This window comes from Mauremys reevesii, linkage group 2 (genome assembly GCF_016161935.1).
Source record: "Mauremys reevesii isolate NIE-2019 linkage group 2, ASM1616193v1, whole genome shotgun sequence".
Lineage (NCBI taxonomy): Eukaryota > Metazoa > Chordata > Testudines > Geoemydidae > Mauremys > Mauremys reevesii.
Window position 1 is genome coordinate 133,878,712 of NC_052624.1, and position 16,926 is coordinate 133,895,637.

General features: G+C 52.3%; 2 protein-coding genes across 7 annotated transcripts in view; both read left to right on the plus strand.

Annotated features, from left to right (window-relative positions):
* Window positions 1-10,049, plus strand: LOC120396367 (maestro heat-like repeat-containing protein family member 1). 6 transcript variants are annotated; one of them, XM_039521164.1, is made up of 12 exons: window positions 1-130; window positions 1,955-2,008; window positions 2,682-2,756; window positions 3,844-3,923; window positions 5,077-5,154; window positions 5,954-6,068; window positions 6,405-6,478; window positions 7,438-7,533; window positions 8,446-8,587; window positions 9,053-9,102; window positions 9,431-9,562; window positions 9,698-9,992. In XM_039521164.1, exons 7-12 carry the CDS (start codon window positions 6,413-6,415, stop codon window positions 9,869-9,871), a joined length of 660 nt encoding a protein of 219 aa, XP_039377098.1. In that variant the 5' UTR covers window positions 1-130; window positions 1,955-2,008; window positions 2,682-2,756; window positions 3,844-3,923; window positions 5,077-5,154; window positions 5,954-6,068; window positions 6,405-6,412; the 3' UTR covers window positions 9,872-9,992. The 6 variants fall into 6 exon arrangements, 5 of the variants coding, with proteins under 5 accessions (XP_039377098.1, XP_039377100.1, XP_039377097.1 ...); XR_005593083.1 differs by adding an exon at window positions 10,022-10,049 and having other exon boundaries at window positions 4-176; window positions 9,431-9,814; XM_039521163.1 differs by having other exon boundaries at window positions 4-176.
* LOC120397285 overlaps window positions 9,878-16,926 on the plus strand; it is a 19,251-nt gene continuing 12,202 nt past the window's right edge. The window contains exons 1-3 of the mRNA XM_039522981.1: window positions 9,878-9,881; window positions 10,083-10,199; window positions 10,888-11,034. Coding sequence (XP_039378915.1) covers window positions 9,878-9,881; window positions 10,083-10,199; window positions 10,888-11,034 — 268 coding nt within the window. The remainder of the gene's footprint in view (window positions 9,882-10,082; window positions 10,200-10,887; window positions 11,035-16,926) is intronic.

Genomic DNA, 16,926 nt, shown 5'->3' on the forward strand with positions numbered 1-16,926 from the left:
GGAGGAGGCAGCACACGGCTGTCTGGGCTCTGCTTTTCAGACCGTTGGGAGCATTTTTTGGAGTATATAGCACCTGTTTACACAGAACTCGCAGAGGAATCCACATCCTCACTGTCATCTGCGATTATATGTGAGACATCAAAATTCTTCTGTGGCTCGACCATCCCAGCACAGGGGTGAGGGACCTTTCCAGATACTCCACAGAGAAGGGGGGATCTTCCAGTTTTTCCGCAGGCTGATCTGGGGGAAACATTCCAGGGAGGGGCTGGTTTTGGGGAGGTTTCTTCACGAGTCTTCTCTCTCCTGTCTGTGTCAGTTTGCTTGTAGAGAGGGAGAGGATGAGTTGAGTTTGAGCAGGGTAGCAGAGCATGTTCAGGGTGCTCACTTTGAGTTTTTATACTTGTCTCTTCCCTATTTCCGTGCAATTTTAGAAAAACACACCTCTCTCGCCCTTTAATTGGCTCCGTACATTCATGGAGTCTCTTCATCTTATGGATAGGTAGTTTGTTAATGCATATATGTGTTAGGGTTGTAAGTCTTTCTTGACAGTTATAGTTCCTTTGTTTTTGTTGGAGAGATTCTCAGAACATCTTCAAATTTAGTCTCTTAACTTATTCAGTTCATTTTCTGAGATATTAATTAAATCATTCTTAATGAGTCTTTAGCTTAAATAGTGATTGAAGAAGTTGTTGATTCTTTAGAACAATTGTTGATGATGCTTCTTGTTATCTTTCTGAATTGGGGGAAGGAGTGGGTAGAGATCTGCCAGTAACTAATTACTTCCTCATTAATATAATAAATAGTCTAGACTTAAACGTCTTCTTATATTGGTAATCAGCTGAGCAAAGTCATTAGATTTCATGTTAGTACATAATGAATTTTACCACACGTAGCAATGGTATTAAAAACCACATTAGATACTTTGCATTTAGTTAAAAAACTTTGCAAATAGTTTCAAAACAGTTTGTCATTTCAATGTTTTAGAAATCAACTAAGGTTTTCTACAAAACTTTTTCTCAACTACACACATTTTTCTCTAAAAATTTACGGACACAAGCATAGGGTTTTCTTGTAAAGAGGGGCTGGTAGAGCCCACTTTACAGCCTAGATTTATTGTTCTAACATATCCCTAAATTCACTTTGGAATATCCAACATAAATAACATTCTGACATTCTCCTATGCGGCCAGATCTTTCCTAAAACATTTCTTTATAACATTTGTTTTATTGAGATAAAGGGTTAGATCTATAATAAACTGGCAGCTTATAGAAGAGGGAGGTGTTCTGGTGCAGATAAAACACTCTTTTGGGTGCTTTGATTCTTGACCCAAGTTCCTTAGGTTACAAGTGGTTTGTTATAGCAATTAAACTTCTCTTAAATATTTTGTACAAAGCACAAATGCTAATAAGCAACACATATTTTAAACATAGCACAGAAAGAAAATAGTATAAAAGCTAAAGCAGATTAAAATGAGGACAGCTGCCTTTTAAAGTTTGTACAGACACTCTTGTGAGACAGTTTTATGGTCAAGGAGATGTTATTTTCTGGACATTTGCTTGTTTCTGGATGACAGAAAGCTGAAGCCTTCTGCTATTTCTTCGATTAGCATGAACATTTTATAACCTAGCTAACTAAAACTGGGCTACACTTATATTTTCAAGCATCCTGGTGATAATATACTTCTAGGTATATATGAATGTTCAGTAAAGGCACAAACATGTTTGTAATGACCTAACATTATAAAAATAAGTTAGAATAATGCTATTAACAAAATTTTTACATCAATATTGAGGTCTCACCACCTCATAGCGGTCTTGTCTCTCCAGCCAGGCAGGCAGCAAAAAAACCTAACTCTGGGTCTCCTTGGCCCATCTAGAACCATGTGTGAATATGGTGGGGTCTGTGTCATGGGAAGGAAGCCCCAGGGACTCATTCATGTTGGTTCTTGTCTTAGGAGCCGATATGGATCTTTACGGCCACCTCTGCCGACTGCTGGTCCGGTCTGGAGGTGAGTAGGAATTCTGCCCAGAAATGGACCCTCCTCTCCCCACATTGCTGTTCTCTCCAAAGGTACCTGCAGGGGACTACTGGGAATCTGCATGGAATGAATCTCCATGTGCTTGGGGAGTCAGGGTCTCCTGATGGAGGAGGTTTGTTTTCTCCAAGGATCCTTGGAGCATTTTAGCTTTATTTAAACCCCCAGACATTTCTAGCCCTTCTGGACTGGCAGGGAATTCTCTGATGGGACCCCAATGCAGCACTGCCACCCTGGCATTGTCTGCACTCTCCTTGTCTCCTGAGGGAGATCTGTCATTAACTAGAGAAGTGGGGATAGGCAGAGCTGGGGAAGTCCTGGCCTCTTGGGCTAAAATCTCTAATGGAATCGTGCTGGTTGGGCAAGAATTTGGGGCAGATTCTCCCCAAATTTCCCCCTGGCCCCTATTGCCCCTGCCCATGTTATCTCAGCTCCCTACCTGTGGGGTGAGGTGTTTGTCAAATGCCTTGGAGATGGGTGTGTAATATAAATGCTCTGAGCTGTGACTGGTGGCAGTCCCTCTCCAGAGGTGTGGTGAAGTGTGATAAGTTCCCCACACGGCTATATTGTCTACCTCACCCCCTGGGGTTGCTATCAGTGACTAGGAAAGGAGGAAATGACACCCTCCTCTTTGCACTTATCTCAGCCATAGATCAGGGGAAGGAGGATACAGCAGCCACAGGGAGTTGCAGCTCTTCCCTGTCTGGGCCTGCTGCTTCAGGTAAGTAGGAAACAGGGATACAGACTCCTCAGATTCACCCCTTTCCCTGCGTAACCTTCTGTAACATTCATGTTGAAATGTTTCCAATTCGTAGTAAGTCGTTACAGATAAGGCTGCAACGAAACCCAGGTTCAAGCATATAGGTCGGTTACAGAAAATGTATTTAGGCGACACTATGAATGATAAAAATAAACTTCATTCAAAAGGAAAATGATTAGTTAAGCAAACAGGTGCGCAGTTACCACTTATACTGTCATCACTGAGTGTGTGTCTAACTGTTGTATTGTGGATCAATGCGGGATCAGTCTGCTGACAACAGCGTGAAGTACAGTCTTAGAACCCTGGGACGGAACGGTACCCTTGGGGTGTTAATTGGAGCGCTCACCAAATTAACAAAACAACTCCCAGTAGAAGCCATTCTCATACTATTGAACGTGCATCTGCCCCTTACACTAATTATATTTCCATCGCCTCCTTATTGACTCTACTTTACACGTGGTTTACATTAACAGCTGCACCAATAGCCTTCCCATACTATTAGTATAGATAACATTTGAATAAAACAGTCACAATGCTCAAAACCACTCATTAAAAATCCTGCTTAAGCCAGTTTTAACTCAAACCTAACAGTAGCATAACCCCGGGCCATGTCCTTGCTAACTCTTAGTTTCCCATAACAGGATCTCCAACTTACCACTAACTTTCCTCACACAAACAACTTCAGTTTTCTAAACTCTTCTGCACTTAAGCTAACTTAGGCCAAAAGCATATTTTCTACTTATTTCTTAACCTAAACTATCCCATAGGTAGGCCAAATTCACAGCCATGAAAAAGTCATGGACCATGAAATCAGACCTCCCCCATGAAATCTAGCTATTGGAGGGGTGGGGAAGGGCAGGGTCCCATCATGCCCCTGGCTCCAGCTGCTAGTCCCCACTATTTACCTCATTGTGAAAACTGAAAATATATTCTTACCCTTTGTTTCCTGTCTTTTAACCAGCTACAGTCCATGAGGGGACCCTCCCTCTAATCTCGTGACTGCTTACTTTGCTTAAGAGCAAACTTAGTTTCCTTCTGTTCATTTTAGGCACCAAGCGAAAGGCCTCTGCATCACCCAGGGGACAGCTCTCCCCAATCATCAATGAGGAAAGGCCAAGGAAAAGCAGAGTGAGTGAGGAGATAGCGGGAAATCCACAGCACACTGGGGAAGTGCCTATGGCACAGATGGTACAAAGTTCCCTCCATCGCCAACTCAGCCTGGACTCCCGCCCCCTACTGCCTTCCCCACGACACACTGACCCTCTAAGGCTCTGACCGTCTTTCCCCATCTGCTTGCTCCCAGATTCACTGCCATTCTCTGGCCCTAGAGAACATGCTCTGACCCCCTTTGCCAGGGCAGGTGTTGCAGATGGGAGGAGAGAGGCGCTTCCATTCCCAGCACCTGGCTCTGCTTTCTTTCTTCTTTGCTGGCTGGTCAGCAATGGGCTGCATTAGGGAACCAGGGAGAGAAATAATAACCATCGTCCTGAGCTTCACCTCTCCCCAGAGTGTCCCACGCATTCACCTCTCCCTGGGCCCAGGGCAGGGTTAGCTGTTAGCCCAGCCTAGATCTGCAGAGAGCAAGGCTCCGGGAGGGGAAGTGGCTGGCCCAAGCCAGAAAGCAGGAGTATCCATCCCTGGTACACTCTGGAAGTGACCATTGTAGGAGGTGAGCAGGCAGAGACAATGGGCCAGATCCTTGGCCCCTGGTAAGGCCGCATGAAGGGACATTAAGCTCTCCCTTCCAAGCTCCCGCGTGGTCTCCTCACCCCAGCACGGGAGCAGGGAGGAGCCCTGGGATGCTGTCTCCCCATCCCTGACCTGTCTGTGTGGGTCTCTAGACTGTCAGCCCTTCAGGACAGAGATTGTCTCTATCTGTGTTGTGCTGCACCCAATGCAACAGGGCCTGACCCTGACTGGAGTCTCTGGGCGCTGCCCTAACATCAGTAGTGATAAGTAATCAGGGCAGGCCCTGCTCTTCCAAACCGAGCCCGCCATCCCTGCCATCCTCTCAGCACACATCACCCCAGCTGGCGTCAGGTACAACTATCCTGTTAAACCAACCAGAAGTGATACTAGGCTAGTGCAAACAAAGGGATCAAATGCCCCTCCCAGAGTAGGGAGAGTCCGGCACCAGCTGGAAGCTGCTCTCCACAAGGCCATAACTTTATTCCTTCCAAGTCTGGGTTGTGGTAACCCAGCTGCTGATGGAGACTCTACACACTGGGGCTTGTCTGCCTGACACGTCATCGCCATGTCCTGCGTCTCTTCTCTTGCACAGAGCCTTGCTTGCGTGAGGGACATGGATGAGGCTGCCCTGAGGACGGACATTGGCACCCTCCCAGCACTCCACTCCATGGTAAGAGATGCTGGGATCACTCAGGCAAAATGCCGGGGCCTGTTGGCTTAGACTAGGTGGGCTGTGGGAAGAGCTGTCCCTGCCTCATTCTGTTCCCAGTGGGTGATGGATCCTGTAGAACTCTCCTTTGGTTTCTTTTCCTCCCGCACCAACCCCTTTGACCGGGAACATCAGCATCCCACACCTTGTTCCAGTGCTCCACATCTTCGGTTCCTGACCCGTCAAACTCTGCTTCTACATGAGCCATGGTCCCCGAAACCTCGGCGTCACTCATAGACTGATCCATCTTGCTGACCTGTTCTTTAGATGGGAATCAGAATCTGCCTCTCCAGCCTCAGCCCTTCACTCTGCCATCCAAGGGCTTGGCCTGAGAGACACTTGATCTAGTTTATCTTTGCTGCTGTTGCTTTCTTCCCTTAGGTGTGTCATCTCCCCAGAGAGCACCTGGAGGAACAGAGACAGGCCCTGGACTCTCTAGTCCATAAGATCATAGAATATCAGGGTTGGAAGGGACCTCAGGAGGTCATCTAGTCCAACCCCTTGCTCAAAGCAGGAGTAATCCCCAGACAGATTTTTGCCCCAGATACTTAAATAGCCCCCTCAAGGATTGAACTCACAACCCTGGGTTTAGCAGACCAATGCTCAAACCACTGAGCTATCTCTCCCTCCAGGTAAAAAACCCATTCACCTTTCCCAGAGAAGGAGATCACAGCCTGTGGAATTTCAGAGCCCAGGCATAGAACTATATTCCCTCTCCCTTTATGCTTCACCCCATTATGATTCACTCCTCTTCCTGCAGCTCGCTTGTTCCTGCTGGAGCTGCTTGTGTTCCTGTTCGGGAGGCTGAACAAGGATGAGGAAGAGGAGACCTGTGCCAGTCTCTTCATTCTGGACCGGATAGTCTGATCCCAACAGTAAGTGACCCACAGCGAGGCCTTGTCTTATGATGTGTTATGGCCTCTTGTGCAATTAGCAGCACTTAGCACTGGGCCTCATTGGGGTCATTTGTACCTGTCTGCAGTAGATAATCCAAGTCCTGCAGCCCCTCAGCCGATTCTGTGGCAATGAGAGAGGACAATCACTGCTGGAACTGCAAGCGTGGGCAGATGCAGCTGGTTACCCATGGGGTACCCTGCCAGCAGGGTCATGTAGGGACACTGAGGCTGCTCTAAGGTTCCTGAGATCTCAGGTCCCTGCACACCCCGGTTTAACATCAGCCCTGCCGAGCCGTGTGTCTGTGTCTCTTACAGTTTCCGAAATGACACACCATACAGAGAAGCTGTTCACAGCCCTAGGGCCAATCCTGCAGAGCACAAGCATACAGGTGAGTCTGGAACCATGACAACGTGGCCAAAGCTAGCCAATGTCTGCCTGCCAGTGCAGAGCCTGCTGGGACCCTGTGCATCAAAACCCATGACCCATCAGTGCTCCATAGTGTAGGGCAGAAGGTGGGGGAAAGAATCCCAGCAGGGCTCCGGCTGCATTCCCATCTCTGGGCTGCCTAGCAGCATTTCTCCAAACACCCTGCTGAGAAAGGATCCCAGCCTGGACTGGGAGGGGACAAGGTCCCTCCACACTGTGTGCAAATCATTTCTGTTTCTGTCTGGGTCTGGCAGGTCAGAGAAGCCCTTGCTTCTTTTATATGGACAATGGGGGCGTATGGGCTCTTGGAGAAATCTGCATCAAGACCCTTCATTGACTTCTTGGTGCGTCAGTGCACCCTGACCCTTGACAGCATGGTAAAAATCCGCAGAGACCTTAGCGATGGGAGTCTGTGAACGGGACAGAACATCAAGGGATAGGGAAGGAGGGGCAGCTGCAGATGGGGAGGGGCAGGCGATGGGCAGCAAATAGGGCTTGGGAAGCAGATGGAACTGGGGATGGCGCCCTCCATCTACTGATGGAAGATGATGACAAATAGATGACAGTGTTTTTTCCTCCCAGCCCATTTTCTCTCCTCCCTCTCCTAGTTGCCATCTGGGCTCTGTCCCTCAGGCTGGGAGGGCAGGACCCCTGGCTTCCTCCTTCTCTCGCCCCACTGTGATCATCCACCCTACAGGAGAATAAGCCGTGATGGATCTGGTTTCCCCAGGCAGAGGGGAGGAGCCTAGACCTGGCTCCACACAGACCCTGGGCTGGTTATGGCACAGTCACAGCCAGGGTTGCGCCTTTTCCCTTCAAGCCCCATTTTCACCCCCTGCCATGCCCACTAGAGTTACCGTGCCATGGAGGTCTCCACTGAATCTTAATCTCCCTGGTGTCTCCCTTATTTCTCACCCTCAGGAGGAAGCAGACGAGAGACGCACCATGGAGCTGGAGGTCCGCCAGCTCTGCTCCAGCACCCTGCAGTCCCTGGGTGACTCCCCCAGAATGGCCAATGTAAGTGACCCTGCCTCTCTCCATTGGACGCAGGCCTCTGTGGGTCTGAGCTTTTTGATGAGACAGGCCCCAACCAGACTTATTTATCTGAGCCTCCCCACTCCAGAACATCCTGGGGTTGGGGAAAATGGACCTCGGATCCGAGCCAGACCTGGTTCTTTGGAACAGGGACCACTCACCGGCTGAGTGCCCCTGCATGCCAGGGTTTGGTGTCACAGGGGCTCTTCCGCTCTAGCATCCCCGGTGGCCAGTCATGCTGGTTCTGCAGCTTCCATAGCTCAGTCCCTCTTCATCGGTCCCTCTGTTAACTTTTTCCTGGCTGTTCCATGGTGGGATCTATACAGCCCATCACATTCTTGTTTTGCAAATGCCAACCCTAGCCCAGGATTTCCTGCCTTTCATCCACACTACCCTGGTGCCCAAGGGAGAGTCCACTGAGCTGGGAGACACCACATCCACATCTCATCTCTGCTGACTATTGCTTATGTTTCCACACATGGCACAGATCTGATTACTGACCCAGGTCTCAGAACCCAAGCCTGAGCAGTCAAGTATTAGCCAACCCCCTCCCCACACTGAACAGCGACGTTGAGCAAGGTCACTCCAGGCAGAGCTGAGACTAGAAGCCACATTTCTAACAAGGCAGACCCAAATATTGTGCACTCGGCTACACTGTCTTTCAGATTGAGCATGCCAAATATATGTGCTTTAGTTCTTACAGGTGGGGATAGGCCCCCGGGGGTCCTGATCAACTGAAATATCCATCTCAATCCTGTCCTGGTTGTCAGCTCCACCTCCCTGCTGTCTCCTTCCCTCCATCACTGAGCTCTCCCCCTGCACCCGTAGGCAGCTCCCTTCTCACACTGCCTTGCAAGGGAGGGGTACAGCCACCTCTGCCTCTTTGTCCGCCAGGTGCTCGCGGCATCTTCGTATATGATGGTGCAGGTCGGAAGGGCAGCCATGTTCCTCCCCTTCCAGCTGATCAGCACGTTTCAGGCTGGGTGGAGCCAATTCTGGGATAACTACATGACGCACATGCTCCTCTACGTGGAAGGTGAGGAGGGAGTGTCTCCCCTTGCAGGAGCGAAGGGAGGGGACACTGTGGTGCTGGGCTCAGAGAGGGAGAGGCCAGGGCCTCCCTCTGAATCCAGGATAATATGATGCTGTGACCTTGGAATCAGCGAGGATCACGTCAGGATCATATCCCTTGGTTCATCGAGCCCAGCCCCTGTGCCCAGACAGGAAGGATCCTTTCCAGGACCATATCTAACCTTTATCTGACACCTCATACCCTGGGGAAGGATCTTGGCAAGCAGAACTCCTGGGTATTTCACATGAAGGGCTCTGGGTCTGAGGAGCATTGTTGTCTATCAGCGATTTGCAAAGAGCCATGAGTCCGCTCGGGGCCCGTGAGTTGGCAGCTCCTCCCCACCCCCTGCCAAACAAGAGCCGTGTTGTAGGCTGCTCCCCAGTAGACGGGTCTAAACACAAAGGAAACTGACCTGCCCATCTCTTCCAGATCACAAGACCTGCTTCTGCCAGAGGGAGTGGGAGCAGCAGCTGCTGCAGGTAAGGGTCAGAGAAATGGAGGGCTGGGAAGGAACTCAAGAGGTCATCTAGTCCAGCCCGCCCACGCTGAGGCAGGATTAAGAGGCCCCTCAGCAGCACTGCATTGTGGGACAGAGGAAGGGGCTGAGCCCAGCAGATACAATTGGAGAAGCACCAGGGGAAGCTCATAAGGATTCACAAGCATTAGGAGAGACGTGGGGGGTGACAGTACACGCTCCCTCTTCCCCTGCCCTTCCCTCCCAGCTGTGGTGGGTTCCTGGCTGGAGCTATTGAGAGGACCAGTTTCTTCGCCCCTCTCAGTTCTAACTGGCTCTTCTTTCCCTGGCAGTTCCTGGAAGACCTTCTCTTCTTCATCTCGGACCATACCTGGCTGGGCTGGTTCATCGCTAGTATCAGGTGCCAGCTCCCCACAGTGATAAGCTGCCCGGTGACAATGTCGGTGTCCTGGAAGGAATTGGGGGTCAGTGCCTAGTTCAGAACAGCAGTCGCTACCCAGGGGCGGCTTGGGGCCAGTGAAGCAGACAACTATACCCAGTGGCTCTGTGCATGCCAGGCCTTGCCCAACGCATCCAGCTTGACGGTGTCTCTTTCGCAGAGCTTCCTCTCCAAGTGCTGGGGCACCGTGCTGATGGTTTTTCCAGCAGAGAGCATCAAGCCCCAGCTATGGCTTCTGGTGGAGATGGTTGATTTCCGAGAAGAAGAGGAAAGAGAGGTGAGGTCTTTGCTCCTCCACGGTCAAGAGATCCCTCATTCCTTGTCAATCCCCTGATGCTACATGTGTATGTTCTGCCTTGGACAAGGTCCAGAGGATTGAAAAGATCTTCCTTATACCCATGCCCATGTTGATGATTTTGAGAGCCCATCCTGGCCCCTTGGCGTATTGCTCAGCAATCCCAACCTCCATCTTTCTGTCTCTCAGAGATTTGCCCAAGCACTTGGGCTGTGTGCTAGGCAATGGTGGTCATTTCGCCATCCTGGAGCACTGGGAGGAGTTCGTCAGCAGGGTGAAGTTCCAGCCTTCTGCCAGTGGCTCTCTGGAGGTACGGTCCCACCTAGCGTCTCTGCTCTTTCATCCATCCCTTCACCAGCCTTTGCAGGTAAAGGGACCTGCCAGGGAGGACCCTGCTTCCCAGAAGCCTGTTCAGTGAAGAGCTGAATTTCCAAGCAGTGGCTCAGCCTCCGTGGAGGGAGCCCTTTCCTTACTCCTCCATGGAGCTGCAATCACAGCACAATGGGGTGGATCCAGGGGGGAAGGTGGGTCCTGTTGTATAAGCCCTCCAGGGTATCTCCTGGGGAGCTCAGACATGCTCCACCAGCCCCATAAACAAGGCTCAGAGAGGGCCCAAAAGACACTGCCATACCATCAGCTCCAGCTGACACATTTCTCAGCAGAACAGACCCTTGGTCTTCTCCTGATCTGGGCTATTTCACAGACCTTCCTGGCAGACTCACCAGGGCTGGCGTGTCTGATATTCCCCTCGCACCACCACCACCACCTTCCCAGTAACTCTCTGGGCCTGTGCAATCCACTGTAGTCCCAGTGACATCTCTGGAGCTAGGCTGAATTAAAGCAGCTGCTAGTGCGTCCCCTTCGGCTGCCAGGTCACCTAAGCCACCAAATCCTGGTGAGCTGGGAAGGGTCTCGGAGTCCAGGCAATTCAGCTCAGCAGAGTAGCCTTTGGTTGCTAAGCCGGCTGGGTGAAAAATCCTCCCCTGGCCCCATTTGTGAGTTAGGAGCAGCTGGAGGCCATCCCACCTCTTCACTCTTTCCTTTGCAATTCTCAGGAGCCAGCTTCCATCAAGCAGCTGAGAAGCCTCCTGCTCCTCACCTATGGGCACGTGGTCCACTCAGGCCCCATGGATCTCATCCTAGAGAGCACAGACTGCAAGATCCTGTCTCCCATGTGACAACACTATTTTCTGAGCCCACACGTAAGTCAGAGCCCTCCCCTGACTGCCCACACAGCACATATCCAGGCTGTGCACAGCAGCACAGAGCTATGTCTTTACATAAACTCAGCTCAGAGGGCTGGCCCTTGGCCCCAGGAGGGACAGGAGACATGGGAACAGCACCATTCTCTGTGACTCCCCCATCTCGATTGGCTTCTTCTCTGATTCCAGGCCCTTGGAAGCTAATGGAAGGACTCCCACCTGGGCCTTGTTAGAGTGTAGCTGAGCATCACTTGGTGCTCTTGTCCCAGAGACGACTGTACGCTGTTTGGTACCTCTAGGCTTGTGCCACACTCAGGGATCAGAAGATAAAGATTTATGGCCTGTTTCCCCACACGCTGCAGTCGATGGTGTAGCTGGGCACAAAAGGCGCATGGAGGGATTCAGGCCCCTAGCCTGGTTGACAGGCTCTGGTGCTGAAGGGGGATTTTTGAGTGACTTCACAAGGGCCTTTCGCAGGAATTTAGCCTATTGGGCAAAGGTGGTGAGGAGGCTGTGACCTCACACAGCACCCTTAATCTCAGCCTGGCAGCACAGGGATGCAGGGTAGGGGGAAACTGAGAGACCCCTTTAGCCTTGCTGCAGGAAGCCTCCTTCTCGCGGTCTCTCCTAGAGGACTAAGAGAGGATTTGTGGTCACGCACCTGAGTGCTAAGGAGGAGCTTCTTCGGGAGTGTTCTCCTTTCTACGTTGATTTTGTAGAAAGCAGACATTCCCTGTTTAGAAGGTAAGATTCTTCTTCGAGTGCTTGCTCATATCGATTCCAATTAGGTGTGTGCGCGCCACGTGCACGCTCATCAGAAGATTTTTACCCTAGCAACACTTGGTGGGTCGGCTGAGTTGCCCCCTGGAGTGGCGCCGTTATGGCACCGGATATATACACCTGCCGACCCAACGGCCCTTCAGTTCCTTCTTACCGCCCGTGACGGTCGTTGGAACTGTGGAGCCTGGCTTAGCTGATCTCCGCTTCCCTAGCTTACTCATAGTTCTTTACTGTTAGTTGTGTATATAGTTCGAGTTTTTACAGTTATAGTTGGTATTAGTTGTTTGTGTATATATATAGTTAGTGTATATAGTTGAAGGGGGACCGGGGATTAGCCTCTTCCCCCCCCCCCCCCGCCCGGTACCGGGGCCCATGCCCGGGTCACCGGGATTCAAACTGTGCTCAGCCTGCCAAAAGCCGATGCCAACAGGGGATCCCCACGACTCCTGCCTCAAGTGCCTTGGGGAATCCCATCTTCCTGACAAGTGCCGCATCTGTAAAGCCTTTAAGCCGAGGACAAAGAAGGAGCGGGACTTTTGTCTGAAACAGCTCCTCATGGAGGCGGCACTTAGCCCAGCACCGTCGGTACCTAGCGCTGAACAATCTGCTTCTGTGAGGAGCACTCCTTCGGCTCTGGACCGCTCCGGTGCCGTGAAGCAGTCCTGGCACAGACTCTCCCCGGCACCGACATCGGCTCGGCACCGCTCCCTCTCCCCGCGGCCCAGGAAGCAACTCAAGGCTCCAGTGGCTTCGGTATCATCCGCACCACAGAAGGAGCACATGTCTAAGATGGATCGCCCGGCACTGACATCTGCTGCGGCACCGCCGACTGCGGCACCGTCGATTCCGGTCCCACAAGGGCCATTGAGTCCAGTGCCCGAAAGCTCCCCAGCTCATGCCGGGGTCGAGCTCACTCTCCCATCCACGCTGGAGACCTTCTCCACGGCACGGGAGTTGATCGCGATGACGGAGACCGCGCTGCCTTAACTCCCGGCACCGCTGGTGCGGGTCATCCAATCTATTGGCCAGCCTGCCTTGCTGAGGCCGCCCTCCGTGGGAGCCGCCGAGAGGCATTGTTCAAGATCTCGGTCCTGCCGACGATCTCGGTCACGCCGACGATCCCGGTCCCGACGCTGCTCGCAGTCCCGGCACCGCTCTCCATTGCGGTACCGGTCGCACTCGCGGCACCGCTCAGCCTCTCGCTCACCTGCCCAGTACACCCGGTACCGATCCGGCTCCTGGCACCATTCACGGCACTGATCACCTCGCAGCCATTCCAGGCGAAGGGGATCGAGATCCCGGTCGACCTCCCGGCACTGATAAAGTCATAGGTCCCGGTCTCACTCACAGTACCATTACAGGTCCCGGTACCTCTCCCCGGTGCCGTCCCGGGAACGACCAGCCAGAGACAGGGCTCCTTCTCAGGGCCCCTCAGCACCACCTTGGCCATCGAGACACACCTCGGTGTCATCTCATGCTGGTAGTGTTTCCTACGTACAGGACCGCGACTCGGACGTGCCCAGCCACACGTATCCTGAGAGCCATGGCCATGAGCAAGGGGCCCATCAGTGGTCTTTCTGGACACTTTGGGCGTACCACCAAGTCCAAGGTGCTCCACCAGCTGCACCACGGTCGGCTCCATCGGAACACTGGGTGCCAGAATCAACTGTAAGCTGCCCCCTGCCACGAGTACGGATGAGGCTTCGGTACCACCAGCAGATACCCAGGCCCCACTTGAGCCTGACGTTACCCCTCAAGAACAGGAGCCCCCACAAGACCCTCTTGTCCCTGGCCTCTCCTCTTCCTCCTCACCAGATGAGGTGGTGGCAGGGACATCCTTCTCTGGCCCTCCCCCAATTGACTTAAGGGCAGTCTGGACCCCAGGGAGGTCAAAATCAGGGCCCCCCTAAACCACCTGCGGGGCCCAAACAGAACTTTTGAAGGGGCGCCTGAGGACGACGCACCAGTTCTTTTCCCGGATCCTTTCCCACCTTTTTACAACCGCCTCTCCCATTTCCTCCATGCGTGGTCCCATCTAACATCAGATCGTTGGGTCCTGCACACGGTGGAGTTGGGATACCACCTTCAGTTTGTTATACCCTCTCCTTCCCTGCCCCCCTCCTTGTCCCTCTTCAGGGACCCCTCTCACGAGCAATTCCAGACGCTCCTATCCATTGGAGCTATAGAGGAGGTACCAAAGACCTGAGGGGGCAAGGGGTTTTATTCCCTCTACTTCCTAATCCCCAAGGCGAAGGGAGGTCTAAGACCGATCCTAGACCTGCGAGGACTCAACAAATTCATGATAAAGTTGAAGTTCCACATGGTATCCCTGGGGACCATCATCCCATCCTTGGATCCCGGAGACTGGTATGCCGCCCTCGATATGAAGGACGCGTATTTCCACATTGCAATTTACCCACCACAGACGATACCTTCGTTTCGTGGTCAACCATCAACATTTTCAACTCACGGTCCTTCCATTCGGCCTTTCTACGGCCCCGCGAGTAATTACAAAATGCATGGCGGTAGTCGCCGCCTCTCTTCACCGTCGTTGGGTGCACGTCTACCCATATCTCGATGACTGGCTCATTCGAGGGGCCTCCGAGTCACAGGTGAGCAGTCACCTCTGCATCGTCAAAGATCTCTTCACGAGACTAGGCCTGATGATCAACACTGAGAAGTTGAATCTGGTACCCACACAGAGAATAGACTTTATCGGGGCGATTCTGGACTCTAATCTCGCCAGAGCTTGCCTGCCACAGCCTCGTTTCCAGGCGATGGCAACAGTTGTTCAAGTGTACCGACTGGGCCGAGACAGCCTGGACACGATAGTCACGGTTCCCTTGAACATTTTCGCTTCCCTGACCTGGTGGCTGAACCCATCCCTGGTCTGTGCAGGAATGCCATTCCACCCACCACAACCTTCGATGGCCCTAACCACGGACGCGTCATCTCTGGGTTGGGGTGCCCACCTAGAGGGTCTCCATACACAAGGCCTTCGGTCGGCTCAAGAGCTAACCTTACACATCAATGTACGGGAGCTGTGAGCGGTTCGCCTAGCGTGCCAGGTGTTTTCTCATCAACTCCAAGGCCGTTGTTCATCAGTGTTTACGGACAACATAACAGCCATGTTTTATATAAACAGGCAGGGCGGAGATCGCTCCTCTCCTCTTTGTCAGGAAGCCATTCAGCTCTGGGAGTTTTGCATAGCCCACTCAATCGATCTGGTAGCGTCCTTTCTTCCAGGAGTTCAGAACACCCTGGCAGATCGCCTCAGCAGATCCTTCCTAACCCACGAGTGGTCGATTCGTCCGGACGTTATCCATTGTGTTTTCTGGAAGTGGGGGTTTCCCCGCATAGACTTCTTCGCCTCTCGCGAGAATCGGAAATGCTCTCTCTCAGACGCATTCCTGATACCGTGGACGAACCATCTGCTCTATGCCTTTCCACCATTCCCGCTGGTCCACAGTGTCCTACTCAAGCTCCGCAGAGACAGGGCCTGCCTGATCATGATCGCCCCAGTGTGGCCGAGGCAGCACTGGTACACCATGTTGACCGACCCAATTCCCCTACCACTTTGGCCGGATCTCATAACTCAGGACTATGGCAGACTTCGCCATCCAGACCTACAGTCTCTTCACCTCACAGCATGGTTGCTGCGTGCTTAAGCCAGTCCAAGTTGTGCTGCTCTGCCTCAGTGCAACAGGTGCTCTTAGGCAGTAGGAAGCCTTCCACTAGGTTGACATACCTGGCCAAGTGGAAGCATTTCTCCTGCTGGTGCGCTCAACGTAACATTGTCCCCACACAGATACCAGTCCCTATGATCTTGGACTACCTCTAGTCCTTGAAAAAACACGGCCGAGCGGTTTCATCCATAAAAGTGCATCTGGCGGCCATCTCGGCCTTCCACCCAGGGGAGAACGGACGCTCAGTTTTTTCTCACCCTATGGTTTCAAGGTTCCTCAAGGGCTTGGAACATTTGTACCTGCAGGTTTGACGTCCTGCCCCGACCTGGGACCTCAATCTCGTTCTAGCCAAGCTTATGGGTGCTCCCTTCGAGCCGCTAGCCACCTGCTCGCTGCTGTACCTCTCCTGGAAGACAGCCTTCCTCGTTGCCATTACATCGGCGAGGCGAGTGTCCGAGCTTCGGGCCCTCACAGCGGACCCACCCTACACGGTGTTTCATAAGGACAAGGTACAGCTGCGACCACACCCCGCCTTCCTCCCTAAGGTGGTGTCAGCTTTTCATGTCAATCAAGACATCTTCCTTCCAGTCTTCTTCCCGAAGCTCCACTCGTTGCATCGGGAACAGCAACTGCACTCCTTAGACGTCCGTAGGGCTCTCGCCTTTTATATTGAAAGAACGAAGCCATTTAGAAGGACGCCCCAGCTCTTCGTAGCGGTGGCAGATCGAATGAAGGGCCTGCCGGTCTCCTCTCAGCGGATTTCATCTTGGGTGACATCCTGTATCCGTACCTACTATGACTTGGTCCACCTTCCAACTAGCCTCCTCACTGCCCACTCTACTCGGGCTCAAGCTTCATCTGCCACCTTCCAGGCGCATATACCCATCCAGGAGATATGTCATGCAACTACCTGGTCATCGGTTCACACCTTTGCATCACATTACGCATTGGTACAACAGTCCAGGGATGACACAGCGTTTGGCTCAGCAGACTTACATTCTGCGACATCCCACTCTGACCCCACCGCCTAGGTAAGGCTTGGGAGTCACCTAATTGGAATTGATATGAGCAAGCACTCGAAGAAGAAAAGACGGTTACTCATTTTTGTAACTGTTGTTCTTCGAGATGTGTTGCTCATATCCTTTCCAAACCCGTCCTCCTTCCCCTCTATCGGAGTAGCCGGCAAGAAGGAACTGAAGGGCCGTTGGGTTGGCAGGTGTATATATCCGGCACCATAATGGCGCCACTCCAGGGGGCGACCCAGCCGACCCACTGAGTGTTGCTAGGGTTTAAATCTTCTGATGAGCGTGCATGCGGCGCGCGCACACCTAATTGGAATGGATATGAGCAACACATCTCGAAGAACAACAGTTACAAAGGTGAGTAACCGTCTTTTCTCAGTGAGGGTTGGAACCTGTTCAGTCTG